The following is a 17,249-nucleotide window of genomic DNA, read 5'->3' on the forward strand; positions in this document are numbered from 1 at the left end:
ACTAAACTTAATAAGCACAACAAATGATGAAGAAAACAAGTCTTGATTTAAACACTTAATCGTGTTTAATGCCTCTAAGCACCTGAGAGTAAATGGGTGCAGGTGACTTGTCAGTGAAACCTTGCCACGATGAAAGGTGTAACCGTAAGGACTGGCGTCATGGTTGCTTTTGGATTCAGGACAATTTGGATCAGATCTGTTCTATGAGCCCTCTGACATGAATCAGAATGTGTTCACTGCCGTGTTGTTGAGTTTCAGCTTTTGGCCCTAAGAGTGACTGGCTTTTAACTTCTTACATTATCACCCTTGAATTTAATGTAAGCTTGTACACTTTGAGGATAAATATAGATCATTGAGCTTTCGTCTCTAAACAGTGCTGGTTGATCTCTAGTACATCAGCATGGAGTTTAAACACTGTTGTACTTTAGATAAGCATTTCCTTTAGATAAGAAATGAAAAGGAAAAAAGATTTATTAGGGAATAGAGTGTCATTTACTACCACAGAAGCAGCAACTACATTTAACTCTTCACTGTTTCCCTACTGCTCCTTTGCTTTGGAGGCCAAGCAATGGAAGGTGACTATCTGTCACAAGAATGAAAGTTCAGAAAGGTTTCCATTTCATCAGTCACTTTTATCTATTTTAAACTGTCTAACCAAATTCACTTCGGAATTGTTAAATGGATTTAGAAGTGACTACTTTATTAAACAATAGCATTACAAATAGATTAGACATACCAGGAAGCACTAAACAAGTTAATAAAATATAGAAAGATCATTACAAAAATTATTAGATGCCTTGGAGTTTGCAGCTGATAAATCCCAGTGGGAACTAGCTGACAATTCAGTTCATGATGAAATAAATGTTACAATTGATGCTGCAGTGCTAAATATCATAAATGAAATTACATCAGGTTGGGTTGACCTGTCTACAGATTCATTTGTTAAAGGTTGTTTGTCAGAAACTTATTTGGGCTAGTGATTTAATTGTATGTAAGACATCCCTTTCAGTATTGCTGATGATTCATCTCATAAAACTGAGACAAAATGTTGAAAACATAATCCACGTACGCTAAACAGTAAAGACTGCCATGCTGATTTCTGCTGTAAGTTTTCATAAAAATTAAATACATGTTGAAATTCGGTTTGAAATAGTTAACGAAAGCATTTTTGTTGGTAAGATAATAAAAGAGCTGATATTTGTGCTTGGACATAAAGTAAGATAACTAGGCATCACTTATATTTTCTTTCCCCTTATTAGTCAGCTAACAGTTAATTGGTGAGTAAATTTTTCATAAATAATAACTTCGCATCATTCCCATAAATACAAAAACAAGTTAAAAGTTTAGTGTAGAATTGTACACACACTTAAGTCTTGCTTCATTGCTTTGCAAACTTACAATCTCACTGGCTGTTTTGGTTCAGTACTACAATAAGGAATAAGGGGACGAAGATAATTCCCACGAGTCAAAAATAAAAGATAAAAGTCGTTCGTGCTATATTCGTTTTTTTACTTGAGTGCTACGGGGTTGTCGATTACATAACTTCTAGGCTCTGCAGATATTGTAAAATAGCAATTTCGGCGCGACATCATGATTAAAAATTCTGAACCGTTAAAGTTAGGTTTGTGCTGATCTAAAGATTTAGTGAAAAATATGGTAAATAGAATTGGTATTCAAATGTTGATTTTACTGAGTGGAAGGAACCTGTCCGTTAATAACATGAATGGTAGCGGTTGGAGGAACTGACATTGCGGCTGGACTCGATGGTTCGTGCTTCTTTAAAAACTTTATGGCCTGTACTTTCTTTTCTGCCTTTCCTTTGGGACTTTCAAAAACCAACTGAAAAAAAACACAGAAACAAAGACAAATGACATCGCTGTAAATTGAATGGAGCAAGGTCAAACAGACTTCCCGCGTAAACAACAACAAGCTTACCTCTCCTACGCCAGAAACTGCTCCGACATCTGACATATAATTGCCTTCAGGGATAGCCAAACTAACTATTTGAGCTGGTGGAGCATGAGTGCTAGCAACAGCAATTTCCGTCTGGTTATCTGCGGTGAATTGATGATGGACTTTTGGTACGACCGCGGCGTTCACTGGAACTGCTGCCACTTCATTCCACGAATGTCCTGGGGAGAATGAATATGGCGTAGGCTGGAGATAAGAGTTTCCTAATACAGCTGTTGTAGTGTAGATCGGTTGAGAAGCTGAATGGGAAGGCTGAGGATACGGACTCTGCGACTGGTAGTGCATCTGTGGGGAATATGCTGGGACCAAAACGAAGTGTGGCTGTTGATTCATCTGAGAATAGTACATGCTTCCATCGGATGTCGAAAATGTGGCATAGTAGCTCCCATGACTTGAGGTATCATTCGCGTCTTGTCGATGGTAATAGTACTTCCCAAAACTTCTTTTGCTCTTTCTTCGGACTGCTTTGCCAATGTTCAAGCTTTTACCCTCAAATTCAAGACTCTCTTGGTCGCGAACTTTATCAGCCACTTCTTGCGATTCGAATGTAATGAAAGCATATCCTTTGCTAAATCCGTTACGGTCTCGAACGACTTTGCTTTCCTTGACTGCGCCAAATCTCTCAAAATAAGATCTGAGCTCGTTTTCAGTCGTTTCCGGAGAAAATCCTTTGACGAAAATTCGCTTTCCAATGTCAATGTCACTCATAATGTCACTTAGTAAAAAGAACAAGAGAAAGAAAAGAAACTTACAGTTAAGTCAGCAGCGGAAAATAGTTATAACTAATACGCGCTTGGGGCGTTTTCCTCTCCTTGCATCTTGGGAAACTAGATCACGTGTCACGTTTAAGATGTCAATTTTCGCCTGCTGTTTCCAGGTTGTTTTATCATTTTTCGATTATGCTTATTTTATGGAAAAATTAAATACATTTTACATCCTGATCATTTGCTTAAGCATTTCAGTCAAGGGAATTGTTTGTTTACATAGCTGGGGAGACACGCAGTCTGAAATACTCAGATCTCTTCATAATTCAGATGTCAATCAAAGAGTATTTCATTGGATTTCTAAGCTGTGGTTTGTCTGTCAAGCGAAGGGTCTTTTTGCCGACACGTGTGAAAGGTCGTAAGATATGAAGCCGGCTGATTCATTGAACTACTTCCTTGTTTGAGATAAATAACTTTTATTAAAAGGAAGTGTTTTGTCTTTTTGTGATATAGGGTACTTTCCTTAACGAAGGTAGATTACGCTTGTGTTAAGATAAGCTACTCATAAATGGAAGCCAACACATTTATTGATTTTTCGTAATTTGTTTAGCTCATTCGTTTTGCGTTCAAGAGCATTCAGGTGTATGTTTGATTCGTTGTGGTATCATAATCCGTTTTCAGTTGCGTTTTCGAGCACATTTTCTGGCGACAGAATCTCAAGGTTTAACCGTATGAGCTGATTAAGAACGAAGCGTAATTAAAAGATAAGATTGAAGAATTCTTTAGTTTGAAACGACTCTAAGCTTTTTAAGAAAGTTCTCGCAGGAACCTTTAATGCTATTATATTGCCAAATTCTCGAGGCAATAAATGCTATCTAAAATAATTCAATCTGATTCTACTAAGCTTGAAATTCGATGAAGATCAGCGGCCCACAGAAATAAGTGACTTCACGCTAACCTGTGAGGCCAGTTCATATGCTGTTGTTTTTATTTTTACCTCCTGTCGCTGGGAAGCCGCAATACTTTGGGATAGCTGTGTAAGAGTATCCTGAAAATCAGTTCCGTATTTAGCGCTGGCAAGATAAAATTGCTGAATAAGGATGTTGCATTCGTTTTTCATCGACGAAACAACGAAATTCAAATAAGATATAGGTAGTTTTCAATAAAGTCCAGCACAGCGGTTTAAAAAGTGTTGAAGCAAGTATGAAATATTTACAGGTAGAAACAGCATATTGCAATCAAAGGCGATCTGTCATGTCGTGTAACTGAAAATCTACCTGATGTGTCACTTTTAATATGACATTAGACTGGAAAACCACTTTCTCGTGTTCTGAACGGAGGTTAAGAGATCCTCTATATTCTTAACAACTTTCTCGAGCGAATGAATGGCCTTCTTTATGGCAGAAAATAATACAGTGCATGACGATCAAAAGGTTTGCGATATTTTTTAATTGAAGAGTCAATGTAAACATACAGGAAGTGAAGCCAAGTGATTAAAGCGGGGTTAATTGGCAGAAGCTGTGGAAAAAATCGAAACACACCTACGGTCCAAATCTATAAGTACATTAAATAAAACGATTGTTACTCGATATACAATTAGCTTAAGTAAAAGAAATAACAATTGCTGGGATTTAGATTACGATCGCTTGTCAATTCACTTTTTCGATGGCATATCTCGGAGACAGTTAAACGTGTGCTGCATGCCATCAATGTCTTGTAATTTCACCTGTTAAGAATCCTTCACCTTAACTATTATAAGGAATCTATCTGGCTCCCTAGCTACAAAATATTAAAACCTGAGTTTTTTGTCACTTTCAATTTTTTTTTCCCGGTGAATAATTTATTGTATATCTGTCGCCTTTCGTCTTTATTAAAGGTAACGATAGTTTTAAAAGCAGTAAAACCGCTAGTTTCTCCGTGACAAACAGGCTGATTGTTTAGAAACTCCACAGTTACTCTCCAATTGTCAAAACTCCTTGAATTCGATTGAGTGAAAAACCTGAGGAATAATAGGACTTTCTCAACATATTTGAAGTTAAATTCACGCTTGGGTCGACTCAGTTATACGGCTGTGGTTGCGCTATGAATGGCTGATAAATTAAATGTGACGTGTCCAACCACTGCCGCTGGGAAACACGCATTTTTCCCGAATCTTCTTCTAGTATAAACAAAGCATTGAACGAAACAGAAAAATTTCATCAAACAGTTCTTAATTTCATTATAACAATAGGGTTCTGCCGACTCCTAAGCTGTAATCTGCTCAGTCTCAGTGAAACTGATATAATTTATTGCCTTGATAATAACATAAAAATAGTTTTTCTCAATCCTGTAATGAATTCAGTGCAGACACGATAAACAGACAGAAGGATACGCAAGCAAATAGCGCCGAGGTTTAAAAGAGAGTGGCAAAAAAATAACAAACAGCTTCCAAATGACACACAGCGGTTTGTCGAATGCGAGAACAATACCTCAGATTTTCAGGAGGTGGAAGGGGTTTTTAAAACCCTGACCGCAATAATTAATTGAGGAAAACAAAAATCAAAGTAAAAAAGGCGAGAGATGGTCTGCCTTCACTTTTCTCATCAACTAAGTTGACAAAACTTAACATTTCTGGCGCCCTTTTGTCTTCATTTAGTCTTAGTTAATTTGCTCCTATTTACGTAAGGCCCGTTCAATTTCGCTTTACTTGAGCGAATTTAATTTAACTTGTTAGCTATTGTTAATTTACTAATGTGTCAAATAACCTCATTTAATCGATTTTGCATTTTGTTCGCTTTTCGTTGAATGTGACTGTACATATTTAGCTTTGTAAAGAATAATTTCCTGAAGTCCAGAGCTTGTGCTTTTTATTCATTTTCTTATATTTGAGGAAGCACGTCCTCTGGACTAAAATTTCTTTATGTTGCTAGTTAGTGAAGAGCTATTTTTTATTCAGCTCAGTTGTAAAGTCAGTTCCAAGCTTGTTTTCTTTTCAACTTACTTTAATAACCAAGGGGAAAATATCTCATTTCCTCTAAGTCAAATCGCAAAGCGGATTTTCTTTTGAAAAACCTCGAAAAATGAAACGTGTCAAATGAGATTAACACGGCTCAGAGACAGAACTAAGCATGACGGGTTGGGCCTGTTTTCTTTATTTTTTTAAAGTAATATCTTCACGTCGTTTCATCAAACGGTGCACATAACTACGAGCGGGGCAAAACAAACGCCTTTTATTGGTTTACTTTATTTTATCTTTGCACAGGAATCATTACAATCAGGACAGGTAATATATGGCGGGGTGGGGGGGGGGGGGGGAGGTTGGGCCTGTCACGGAAAGACAGGAAAGCTTTGGCTCCGCACACTGATTACTTCTTCAAACAATAAAGTTTCGAGGGTGGTCATGAATTTTTTTTCTTTTACCTTACAGTTAAATTCATTTTATGTATGGGATTAAAGCGCGTTTTTGTTTCATTAAGAAAACAATCTCTTCTTCTGTCCTACTGTGGTGGTACATAACGCGAAATGAGAGGAAATAAGATTTTGTTTCATCTGGAAGCTTCTCATTTTATGTAACATTTTTTAGTGCAAATTTTTTGGTTTCTCAATCACATCAGCTTAGAAGCCACTCGAGGCCAACTAACCAAAATTAATCACTACTTCCCTAAACGTTTGCGGTAAATTTATTTGAATCTTTATTTTTGACGCCTTTTATGTAATAAACACAGTATCAATAACTTTAATTCTTTTCAATTTTAATTCTGACCGACAGAGTGCTGATCAAGAAATTTCTCAACATTGACTTATTAATTTTTCATAGTGCGAGGCAACTTCAAACAAATAGGAAATTGTGTTTTTTCTCGGAGAAGACATGCACCTCTGGACGAAAGCCAACTTTCCACCCTACAATAGAGGGCGGTCTCCTTAGTAAAGGTAAGTCTTCACATCAATCATCTGTGGATAATTGAATTATTTTGTTCATTTATTTTCGCAGCAAGGATAAAAATAGTGTTTGACTTTTCATCTTCTCTGAGGATCTGCAATCTTTATCGCTTGTTAATTAGTAATGTGCAATAGAACTTGATGTTTTTCATTCATGCCAGGTTGGACTGATACTCTCTGTCAGACGTATTTACGACACGTGGTAAGATGTGAAAAAAAAACTATAATAAAATTGTAATCTAACAAAGAAATGTACTACCAGCTTACAGCGATCAAAATTTTTTATCTTATTTTTTAACTTTCATGCTAATTAACCAAGAGAAATTAATACGTCTTATTTACCTTTGATCAATGAAGACGTCACAACAGGCTTATGAATATTTTGTACCAGCCATTAATTCTCCTAGCCAAGAAATCAATGCAAATTTTCTATCGCCGATAAGATGTTTTTGCAATTGTGACAAGTGCTGTGTTCTGCTGTGCCAAACAAAGATGAATATCTACTGTCAAAATATCAGAAACTGACCCCCTCTAGTTGAAGGGTTATCTGCAAAGTTATCAAAATAACTCCTCTCTGTGCAGACGTGCTTGTGAATTACAATTATCTTCAATGTGTTTTCTTGTGAGGAAAAGCGTGGAATGTCTAGAAAAACATGTATAGAGCAAGATATTTTTATCCCGACTTCTTGGGTACGGTGCCCCGTAGCCGGCTGATGCAAACGACACCTGCAATGGAGAAAAATCAAATTTGTATGTATCTTGTTGTTATTTAGAAGTGAGAGAGAATAGAAGAAATAGAACGTATATTTTCATATTTCGGTTCTACTCAGAGTAAACATTGCGAACAAAAACTTGATGTCCGTTTAATGTGGATCACTGACTTTTGCTCCAAGAGTCCCATATTCTGAGTTAAAGTGTAAGCGCGTACGCCGGATTAAAGAATTTTACCGGACAGATACCGGCGAACACGGAACAAAAACACGGGGTAACAAAAGGTTTAAGCCTTCAGTCAAATATTTGTTGCGACAGCTCTGTAAAAAGGCGAGGCTGTTAGTTTTTGTTGTTTTTCTTTAACTGGCCAAAATGAAAAATGTGTTTTTGTGCAGACAGGTGAGACACGGAACTCTGTGTGATATAGTGAATTGTTATGACGTTGACATGAGAATTTTTTGAAATGAGAATTTTTTGAAATGATCATGTTTTAGTAAGTTAGCCTGTTATTAGTTTACGTTCACTGATTACAGAAGAGTCCAGCCGGTTTATCAGTGAAGAACGTTGGTCAGCAAGAAACCAAATCAAGATTTTAAAAAATGATGCAATATTTATGAAAAATTCATAGCAAAATGATTATAAGAAAACTGGGTCATCCCCGGTGTAAAAACCTGATGAGGTTTTCTTTGTTTCATGAGGTATTGTTTTGCTGTACGCTATTGTTTATAATGTTTTGTTGTCTTTGTTTTACGTCACTCGTGAGCTTCACAGGTTTTTACACCGAGGATGAGCCAGAAAACTTATGATCATGAACCACAATCAACTCTAATTCAACTGGAATCAAGACGTTACTTCAAATGAAAGTGAAAGACTCAAATGAACAAACCATGAACCAATTCTTTGCTTGCAATAATCAAACTATGGAAAAGAGAATTCAAGATAGTTCTCTTTCGCCATACCATTTTCAATTAATGCATACTCTTTTCGTGTAATACTAACGTAATTTCATGCGTAACTTAGAATTCGGGCGAGATGTAGCATGGCTAAAAAGTGAATAACATTTTCACCATTTTGTGAGTAACTGTAAACAAAAGCCCAAATTTTGTTCCCAAAGGGAAAGTCTGCGCGAGATGGAGACTTCACACTGAGAAAGATACTAGACAGTCGTGGGCTTATACCGTGACGTAGTAAATGGCTGCCTTGGTCACGGTAGCATTCGAATTTATAGACACCCTCAGCGACACGCAATAACGAGTTTTGAAAACATTGTGTCGCAGTGATATCCCTAATAGAGAGTTTCCCAGAAAGAAGTCTGCATGGAAAGTCATTAGACAGTGTTCTCTGCATTCGGTGACATAGTTATACTCAAAAGACAATCTTCTTCGAAGAAGTCGTCACGAAGAACACTCAGAAACAAAGAGGAGACAAACTTTCAATTCATGTTTTATTGTCCTATAACGCACTTATCACTGATTACGTTCTTGATTATAGCACCTTGTGATTATTTGATTCATTTGTTTGATTTCATTTGCACCCCGAGTTTGTTGCATATCTTATAGTTATCAAATATCTAAGGATATAATGAGTCGATAACTCAAACCAATGTGGCTGTGAAACAATAAAAATAACATAACAGTTACCCTACTTAATATAAGCTTCTTCTAAAAACATATCTCGAACGAGACCTTCGACCAAAAAGATTGAAACTACTGTATTATTCTTCATGTTCTGATCATACCACCCATACTGCCCCGCGCGCGTTTTGATTGTAAGAACATTAGAGATATCCCTCCGTACGAGAGCCGTAGTGGATGGCGTGAACAGGGCTGCATAAAGCTGTGCGGCCCTGTGAGCTGCGATCTAAAAGAAGAAAGAATTGCATTTGTACGAAAAACTACTTATCGACTGAGTTTGGTCGTGCAGACGAGAAAATGTTTGGCTCTCGGTCATGACGCACGGACCTCGCTGCGCTCAGTTTGTACGTCATGACCTTGAGCCAAATATTTCCCCATCCGGCCCTCCCTTTCATGCAATAAGTATTTTATCGTATGAGAGAAGGAGACCTGAAAGAATTACTCATCTCTATTGAAGAAAACAAAGGGGGTCGTTATCTTTTCGAATTCTTAACGAGGGTCATACCATTAATTGTTTTAGAGCACTTAGAGCATACGAAAGAAGGACATAAAAGAAGAGGCAACAATTCACTGCCTTCAAAATATAAATCGTCCAAAAGCTCATTTTGTTTTCACTAATGAAAATTTTTACGCCGGAAGTAATTAGTCTGTCATTGTGAATCTCCTTTGAAAGTGCATCTAGAATGGCTTGGATGACGTTTTAACAATATGGGAACTCACGGCAGCTGCAACTAATAAATTAATGGCACAATTTTGAATTTCTAATCAACTTTGCGGGATGCTAGCTAATATATTTTTCACAAACCGCAAGTCTCCTTGGAATTAAACTCAACTTAGACCTCAAGCAGAAAGCAATAGTTTTATAAACAAAGAGAACTCGAAATCACCAGCTAAGGTTTTGTAACCATGACATAAAACAATTTTACTTCGAATGAATCTAAGACGGGATAGTGATTTTAGAAAACGCCTGTAGAAACCATATTAGTTGACATGCATATTCAGTGAGACTGTTGTGTTTACCAATGTTACAGGTGACTCCGCGATGGCCATGAATGGGATAAGAGGAAACGGCGGATCGAAAACAGCGCAAGTCTTCCCGAATCAACCGAACGCTCGAAGAACAACCGCCCGATCCCGAGTGACTTTCAAAAAGAATGGTAACGGTGACTTCATAACTATCAATGTAAGCGGTCGGATATTTGAAGCAGACAGTTCTATCTTCAAACAGCATCCAGGTAAAACACAGATTTCGGTTACTGAGATAAAACACCTTGTCGAAGCGATAAACTTTTGTAACTTTCGACATGTTTCGTGGGGAAAAAAAGAAAAAACAGTCTCTCTTTCTAATAATCGTATATATTTTTTTACTTATTCATGTGCCAGGGTATTTTTAAGTATCTCCAAAACATCTACGAAAATTTACCACAAGAATATAAACAAAAATGACAAAATAAAAACCCGGCAACGCACGATATATTGCCTTTGGCGAGGAATAATGGACTGGTCGTTTAAAAAAAAAAGATAAAACAAATGATTTATTTCTTGACAACAAAATTATACAACCGAACTCAAAATTATGTTCCTCTGTTGAGAACCGATGAGGCTACATAAATTTAATAGATCAGTAGGTGACAACAACTTTATTTTAAGATGTTGTGTAGTCATTACCACATTCTTTTCTCGATTCAAATATCACCATAACGTTAAATCTATTCTTTGAGTCTTTCAAAAAAAAATAGGAAGCATTTTATTTGAGTATGAAAATAGGAGCTCATAAAATTTTTTTGTTTTTCCAATAAAGTCTGAGTAAATTTTCTGCAGATACTTCAGCTTAGAATGAAATTAGCGGAGTTTTCAAAACAAATGCATTAAAGCTTCCCATGCAAAGGTTGTACCCGTGAAAAAGAAACCTTCAATTACACATTAATTTAACTTTACCAACTGGTTGTTTATCTTCCAAGAGCCTGGGTTCTAGTATCTTTAAATAATAGTGTTTTCATGCGATAATTTTTCGTTTCTGACGAGTGTTTCTTGCAAAGTCGGTGAGGGTCGATCCGCAATCTATATTTCCTTATGCAGGCTAAAGGTTACCACTCGGTTGCTCAAAATTATGTACTGTACTCGTTTAGGACAATAGGATTATTCATGTATCTGGTGTGCCAAGTCTGCCACGGCCTCTTAAAATGAAGGCGCATCTGATTTATCGATGTGCTTCCGCAGTACACATGCAGCGCGAAAGAATATCGGCGACGTGATATGTCGACATGATTAACAGGATTTTAAAATGATAAAAACTTAAGGAACATTATTTTACCTATTAGTCTCTCTTCTAGAGGGTATCTTAGCACTAGAGGACACTATTATATATGCCGCCATAACAACAAAGAATTATTGAAAACGTTTTCAGGCTATAATTTGAATGTCCTCTTGGAGACAGTGTGTCGGTAAAATTTTTCTCGCCAGACAAAAGAGAACTAAGCATACAGATTTCAAAATATCTTAGGCCGAGGCAATAGGTAAATCGATCAAAGTCTCGGATCATGGTACGATCATAGTACTCGTGACAATTTTTTGCAACATTATGTGACAACAATAGTTCCAGGTGTATTCAAGATGGTAATAAGTTGCTAACGAAACTTTCTCGAACGCCATACAGTAAAAATCGTATCTTTTTTTTATTCATATATGTGTAATTATTTCGACTCTATCTGTCTCTTCCAAAACGAGATAAGCCTCCATAATTTCTCACTTTCAGTAATCATTTTCACCCGCCCCTTTGTTGGACAGATGGTAGAAATGTTATGCAAGTAAGCCCTAGAATCAAAACATCAACATCATCGAAACTTTTTCGAACGCCAAACGCTAAAAATCGTATCTTTTTTCGTCACAGATAGGTAATTTTTTCGATTCTTTCGGTTTCTTTTTTTCAAAATGGAATAATGCTCCCTAATTTCTTAGTATCTAAAGATTTCCACCCGTTAGTTTGTTAGACAGATGGCGGAACAGCTACGCAAGTAAGTCTCTGAATCGAGCATCAGCTATCTTATGAATAAAAGAACTCAATTTAATTTGGATTTGGTCCAGATGATTGAAATTTTATTCTTAGATGCTGAAGTAGTGGTACCGTTGCGTGTTATAACTGGCACATCTCGTGCTGTGTAGCTCGCCCATGCAATAACTTATTTATGTTCGTCACCGAACGTTATAAACAGGAAAGCCACTGAATTATGAAGTAGTTTTAAACGTTAATTATTCAGCAGTGACTGGTAGCAAACCATTAAAACACTGCATATTTTAAAGGCGTTTTTGTGAATCTGAATCTGAACTTATGGGCTCGCTATATGGCCAAAATTACCATAATTCGATCTCTGAAAGCAGAATAAGCGAAGGAGATCTGAAAACGCTATGCAATGTCATTAAATGAAATGAAAACGGACTTTAATAAAGGCTAACTAAAACTAAAGCCACCTGCGAAACCACTTTGCATGCCTCCTTATCAAGAGTTCTTAATTTAAAGATTGAAAACAGGAAGACTGTACAAGGGAATAAATTTGTTTCTCTGATCCTCTAATTGAGCCTCTTATTTCAATGTGAGGAAATGTTTCGGGAGAAGTATTGGAAAAATTGGTAATGTATATGCACAGAAAGAGGGATAATAGCTAAGTCTATGTACCTAGGGCACTTTGAACCATCAGTGAAGCTGTTTATTTCCTGTCATCTACAAAGTTTGGCTGGTTGGGCGTTAAATCCGTCTCCCCACCCCCACCCCCTTCGGCTTTGGTCGCCCCTTCGAGACTCTTTGAGTTTGATTCCAAGTTAAAATGTCTGTTAAATTTGTTAAAAGACTGAAAGAATATCCCTCAACTGTCTTGATTTCAGACACTCTCCTTGGAAGCACAAGACGAGATCTGTTTTTTGACAAGAGTAAGAATGAGTACTTTTTCGATCGGGACCCTGATCTGTTCTCGTATATCATCCAGTTTTACCGTAAGGGAACTCTTCACTATCCTGAAGACGAATGCGCTTGCTGCTTTGCGGGAGAGCTCGACTTCTTTGGAATCGTTAGAAATCACTTAAGTGACTGCTGCTATGAAGTGTTCCGAGAAAAACACGACGAGTTCATAGACTATCAAAAGCGTCATGCAAAACCAGAAGAAGAGGAATTCGTTCCCACTACGATAAGGCAAAAAATGTGGCAGTTATTTGAAGACCCAGCTCAAAACTTCTTTGGACTATTAATACATTATGTCTCCGCAATTTTGATCGTTGTAAGCGTTGCAGCTTCAACTGTCGAAACTTTACCATGCGGGGAAATCACTTGTGGTAACAAATACTCTGAGCAATTTTACATTGTTGAGTCTATGTGCGTCATAGCATTCACTGTGGAGTACCTGGCCAGATTGTATGCTGCACCTGCCAGGCTTCAGTTTATGAAACAGTTCTTGAGCATCATTGACGTGGTTGCGATCATACCTTATTACGTCGCATTGATTTCTCCTGAAGCAGTGGGCGGCCCATTCACTGTGCTTCGTGTTTTCAGAATCTTTCGCATCGTTAAAATGTCTCGCCATAACACAAAGGTCCGCGAGGCTGGCTCGTCGCTGTTAGCCAGTCTCTCTGAACTCCGTTTTGTGTTTGTTGTACTCATTACCCTCGTTATATTATTTTCAACAATTATCTATTATGCAGAGATGGGAGAAAATAATAAAAGCTTCGAGAGTATTCTGGCTACGTTTTGGTATACTATCGTTACCATGACGACGCTAGGGTAAGTATTTCACAGTTACTAACTTGATTGTAATAGTGAGTTCGAGGAAGGTGATTACAGAAATGGCCAAAATGAACTCGCCTAGGGGTAAAAGAGTAGAAAAAAATTTTACCTATAATCTGATTACAATCATAATTCCCTTGAAGGTACAAAAGCTCTTTAACAGCGGAATAAGATGGTAAAGCTTGAGCTCTTTAGTGGAAAAAAATGTATATCATTCATCTTTGAAAAGGGCGTGGGACAAAAAAAATTTCAGTTATACGACGAGAAATCGAACCCGATGATCTGATACTGGATTTTTTAGTCGGTAAAAATATTTTATTCATCCAGCACTGAGCTGATTTGTAAAAACTTGAAAAAGTTTCCTTTCATTTTCCTGCAATTTGATTGGTTACTTTAAACAAGCCTTCAAATCTAATTGGTTGTTGTATTTCAATAAAGCTTTCTCATTGACTCGTAAATAAATTAAACCAATGAGAGCCAGTCAGATTGCAAGGATCACAAGTTATTTCAAAGTGACTAAAGACTGTTGCGCCATTCTCACTTATCCAATCATATTATTTTCTGTAGGTATGGTGACATGACACCATTAAGTATAATTGGCCGCATAACAGGTGCCATTTGTTCTTTGAGTGGCATTATGGTGGTTGCTTTACCGGCTCCAGTCTTGGAAAAGAACTTTAGTCGGAAGAAAGAGGTAGGAAGACCAGATCGCGATACCACAAAGGAAAAAAACCCTGCGAGAACCGCAAGCCACTCTCACAGTTATAAAAAGTCAACTGGGCGGGTCTGTATCGTAAATTGTCAAACTAACAGGACTAATGAGTCGCATAATCATTGACTCTTTCTGAAAATGTTTAGACGATAAGCATTTGATGTGATTGGTACGACAGAGGACATGACTTAGACTAAAAGATTAACCTAAGATTAGGTGGCAAATCTGAAAACGAACACTGCATGAAGAATATTTAATTTCAGTTAGCACATCTTGACGACCAAATAATTTTCTTGTCAGAAACGGAGGTTATCCGAGTTGCTTAGCAACAAAAGATGGCTAAATCTCCGCAGTCGAAAGACGGCAGAAAGAATCATGTGACTTAATAATCTCACATATGCGCTGTTCAATAGTCTTTTCCTTTTTATATTGCCGTTTTCCCAGATTACACTGAACAATGAAAACCAGTATATTTGGTGATATGTCTGTACGATAACGGCCACGAGCAATTAATTGAAACTAACCCCGAACATTATGAAAACAACTTATTACAGAACGATAGATAAGAAGAGGAAAATATCGGAGGGATATATGCAACCCTTAACTAACAAGGGAACCGACGAAGGGCTAACGCTCGAAACGTCAGCTTTTGTAATCATTACGGTGGCCAATTTACCATTTCAACTTTGTTGATATATCCAAATTATTTTGTTACTCCCACCGACGCAGCCCCAAACAGTTTCTTTCGAAACTATCAGCCCTTAACTAACAAGGCGACTAACAAGGGCACGTTTCTCGAAAGTCCCGGTAACTTACTGAGCTCGAAGCCATATTTTAAAAGCAAAGTTAGTGAATAAAGAAGCAGGTTCTGGCACTCTAACCAGTCCACTTTGTTTCTTCAGCTGATATTTTTATCGCACAATTGTCAAAACTTTTGAAATCCGATCTTGAATGAAAACAGAGCAGCTTTACTGGACCTTAAATTATCGAGACCTTCGAGAAACGGGCCCCTGAGGCATTATCGGGAAAGATTGTAATGTAGGTAATGCTAAGTCTATTGCTACTGATGTCTTTGATTCTGCGGTAATGACACTTAACTTGTTTGATCAAAGAAACCCACAGTTATGATAACTATCATTTTTATCCGTTTCTCGTTACGATCAGAATCAAGCCACAATCAGGATCGATTTTCTAGTGAAATCTGCTTATTAGTTTGAAATAGAGAGGTAAAAAGAAGAGAGGATTTGTGCTTTGATTAGATCATCAACCTCATATTTCATTCGAATGAGTGTCATCAATTTTTAAACTTAAATGTTCGTATATGGTTGGTCCTTAACAACTCTAATTTTCTGATTAACATGGCTTAACAGCATTAGAACTGTTCCATCTCGTACTGCTCATTATCGGGCGGATAAATTTTGAAATTAACATTACTATTATCATTATTAACATTATTTTTGTTATCATTCTCATTTAGGATCATAGCTAAAATAACACCTTTATTATTAATAACGCCCTAAACGAATTTTATAGGATTAAGATTGCTTTAAAGATTACTTATCATTGAACTATTTTAGGACTGTGCAAACCCAATACGTAGAAAACACTTAATCAGATTAAGAATTCTGTGACATATGTTGGCGTTACTTTTTTCAACCTCTTTCTTCTTTTGAGTCTATTTGGAGTCAAAATATGCCTGTCTCCACCCAAGGAAATAAATGAACGAAGTACCAGGGAAACCCGAGAAAATTTGGGCTTGGTCCAGGGAAAGCACACCCTCTAAAGATGGGATGCCACACCCACACCCTCAGCTGCTTTACATTTTACAAAAAACCCGCCGAGCCCAACAAGGCGCAACTTCCAGTGTGTATATACACAGTTGACTATCACCGATACTCAGTTCGTATCAGGCTGTCACAATCCTCACTGGTTCAAAAAGGGGAAAAAAAACTTCGGGAGGCGTTGCTTGAAGCTCGACACTTGAAGGGTTTCTATTTCGAAGGAACTAATTTTAATTATTAAAAACTGGATCATTGGATAATGAAATTCAAGAGTTTTTATTGGCCATAATATAATATCTGTACACTGTAACATCCGGTTTCTTCTTACAAAATAAAGTCGAGAAGATTTGTCTAATATCTTGGGGGCGTTTTTTTCAATAAAACAATTATTCCACTCGCACTTGTTGGATATGAGATGATTATAGCCAACTCGGCGCTACGCGCCTCGTTGGCTATCTATCATCTCATATTCAACGCACGCTCGTGGAATAATTGTTGATTAGTCTCCAATCACTGATACCATTCAGACTTGTACCCACAATCCTACCTGTTTCATGCTTGTTCACTCACTCTCTTATAATCCAGAAAAGCATTTTCAGCTTTGCCTTGCTAAAAGTATATTTTTCACGAAAAGAACAAGAGACTCTTGTATTTGAACGTCAATCAGCTCGTATTGTTTTGATTTACATACCGTTTCAAATCCATCTTGAGGACTCTTGCATTTTTCTATAAAAATTTTCGATTGGTGATTCTGCTATGTTCAGCGGATTTCGTTCACACTCCATTGTCATTAGTCGCATAGTGCGTCGGCACGGACGAGGCTCAAGATGAAAAAATGCGTTAAATTATTGCAAAAGCAGACAATGGGCATAACTTTCAATTAACAAAATTCTTAGTGATTGACTTTTTGCTTAACGACAGAAGAAAATCTTTTCAGCTACAGGGCCAAAGTCAGCTTGCGGCAAATCTTCCGGCTGTCGATTTTAGTTCTCAACCGCGAGAAATGCTTTTACCAGAGCCACTGAGTGTTTAGTTTTCGTTTTTTTC

At 37.3% G+C, this 17,249-nt stretch overlaps 2 protein-coding genes across 4 annotated transcripts; one reads left to right on the forward strand and one right to left on the reverse strand.

Annotated features, from left to right (window-relative positions):
• Positions 1-679: 679 nt before the first annotated feature.
• LOC111325124 (uncharacterized) lies at positions 680-2,769 on the reverse strand. Its single transcript, XM_022928858.2, has 2 exons — positions 1,936-2,769; positions 680-1,839 (listed from the first exon to the last, which is right to left on the reverse strand). The coding sequence occupies exons 1-2, from the start codon at positions 2,677-2,679 to the stop codon at positions 1,687-1,689; spliced, it is 897 nt and encodes a 298-aa protein (XP_022784593.2). The 5' UTR covers positions 2,680-2,769; the 3' UTR covers positions 680-1,686.
• A 3,736-nt stretch (positions 2,770-6,505) lies between these two features.
• Positions 6,506-16,557, forward strand: LOC111325137 (A-type voltage-gated potassium channel KCND3). 3 transcript variants are annotated; one of them, XM_088759498.1, is made up of 5 exons: positions 6,506-6,584; positions 6,755-6,795; positions 9,970-10,173; positions 12,818-13,706; positions 14,277-16,557. In XM_088759498.1, the coding sequence occupies exons 3-5, from the start codon at positions 9,981-9,983 to the stop codon at positions 14,545-14,547; spliced, it is 1,353 nt and encodes a 450-aa protein (XP_088615624.1). In that variant the 5' UTR covers positions 6,506-6,584; positions 6,755-6,795; positions 9,970-9,980; the 3' UTR covers positions 14,548-16,557. The 3 variants fall into 3 exon arrangements, with proteins under 3 accessions (XP_088615624.1, XP_022784608.1, XP_022784610.1); XM_022928873.2 differs by lacking the exons at positions 6,506-6,584; positions 6,755-6,795 and adding an exon at positions 7,021-7,343; XM_022928875.2 differs by lacking the exons at positions 6,506-6,584; positions 6,755-6,795 and adding an exon at positions 9,702-9,833.
• The last annotated feature ends 692 nt before the right edge of the window (positions 16,558-17,249 follow it).

The sequence above is a fragment of the Stylophora pistillata genome, chromosome 5 (genome assembly GCF_964205215.1).
Source record: "Stylophora pistillata chromosome 5, jaStyPist1.2, whole genome shotgun sequence".
Classification (NCBI taxonomy): Eukaryota; Metazoa; Cnidaria; class Anthozoa; order Scleractinia; family Pocilloporidae; genus Stylophora; species Stylophora pistillata.

Coding starts and splice junctions, on each gene's coding strand:
- LOC111325124 (XM_022928858.2), bottom strand. CDS start 2,679: ATGAGTGACATTGACATTGGAAAGCGAATTTTCGTCAAAGGATTTTCT. Junction 1,840..1,935: donor CAGTTTCTGGCGTAGGAGAG/GTAAGCTTGTTG, acceptor GTTTTTTTTCAG/TTGGTTTTTGAAAGTCCCAA.
- LOC111325137 (XM_022928873.2), top strand. CDS start 7,247: ATGTATAGAGCAAGATATTTTTATCCCGACTTCTTGGGTACGGTGCCC. Junction 7,344..9,969: donor AATGGAGAAAAATCAAATTT/GTATGTATCTTG, acceptor CCAATGTTACAG/GTGACTCCGCGATGGCCATG. Junction 13,707..14,276: donor GTTACCATGACGACGCTAGG/GTAAGTATTTCA, acceptor TATTTTCTGTAG/GTATGGTGACATGACACCAT.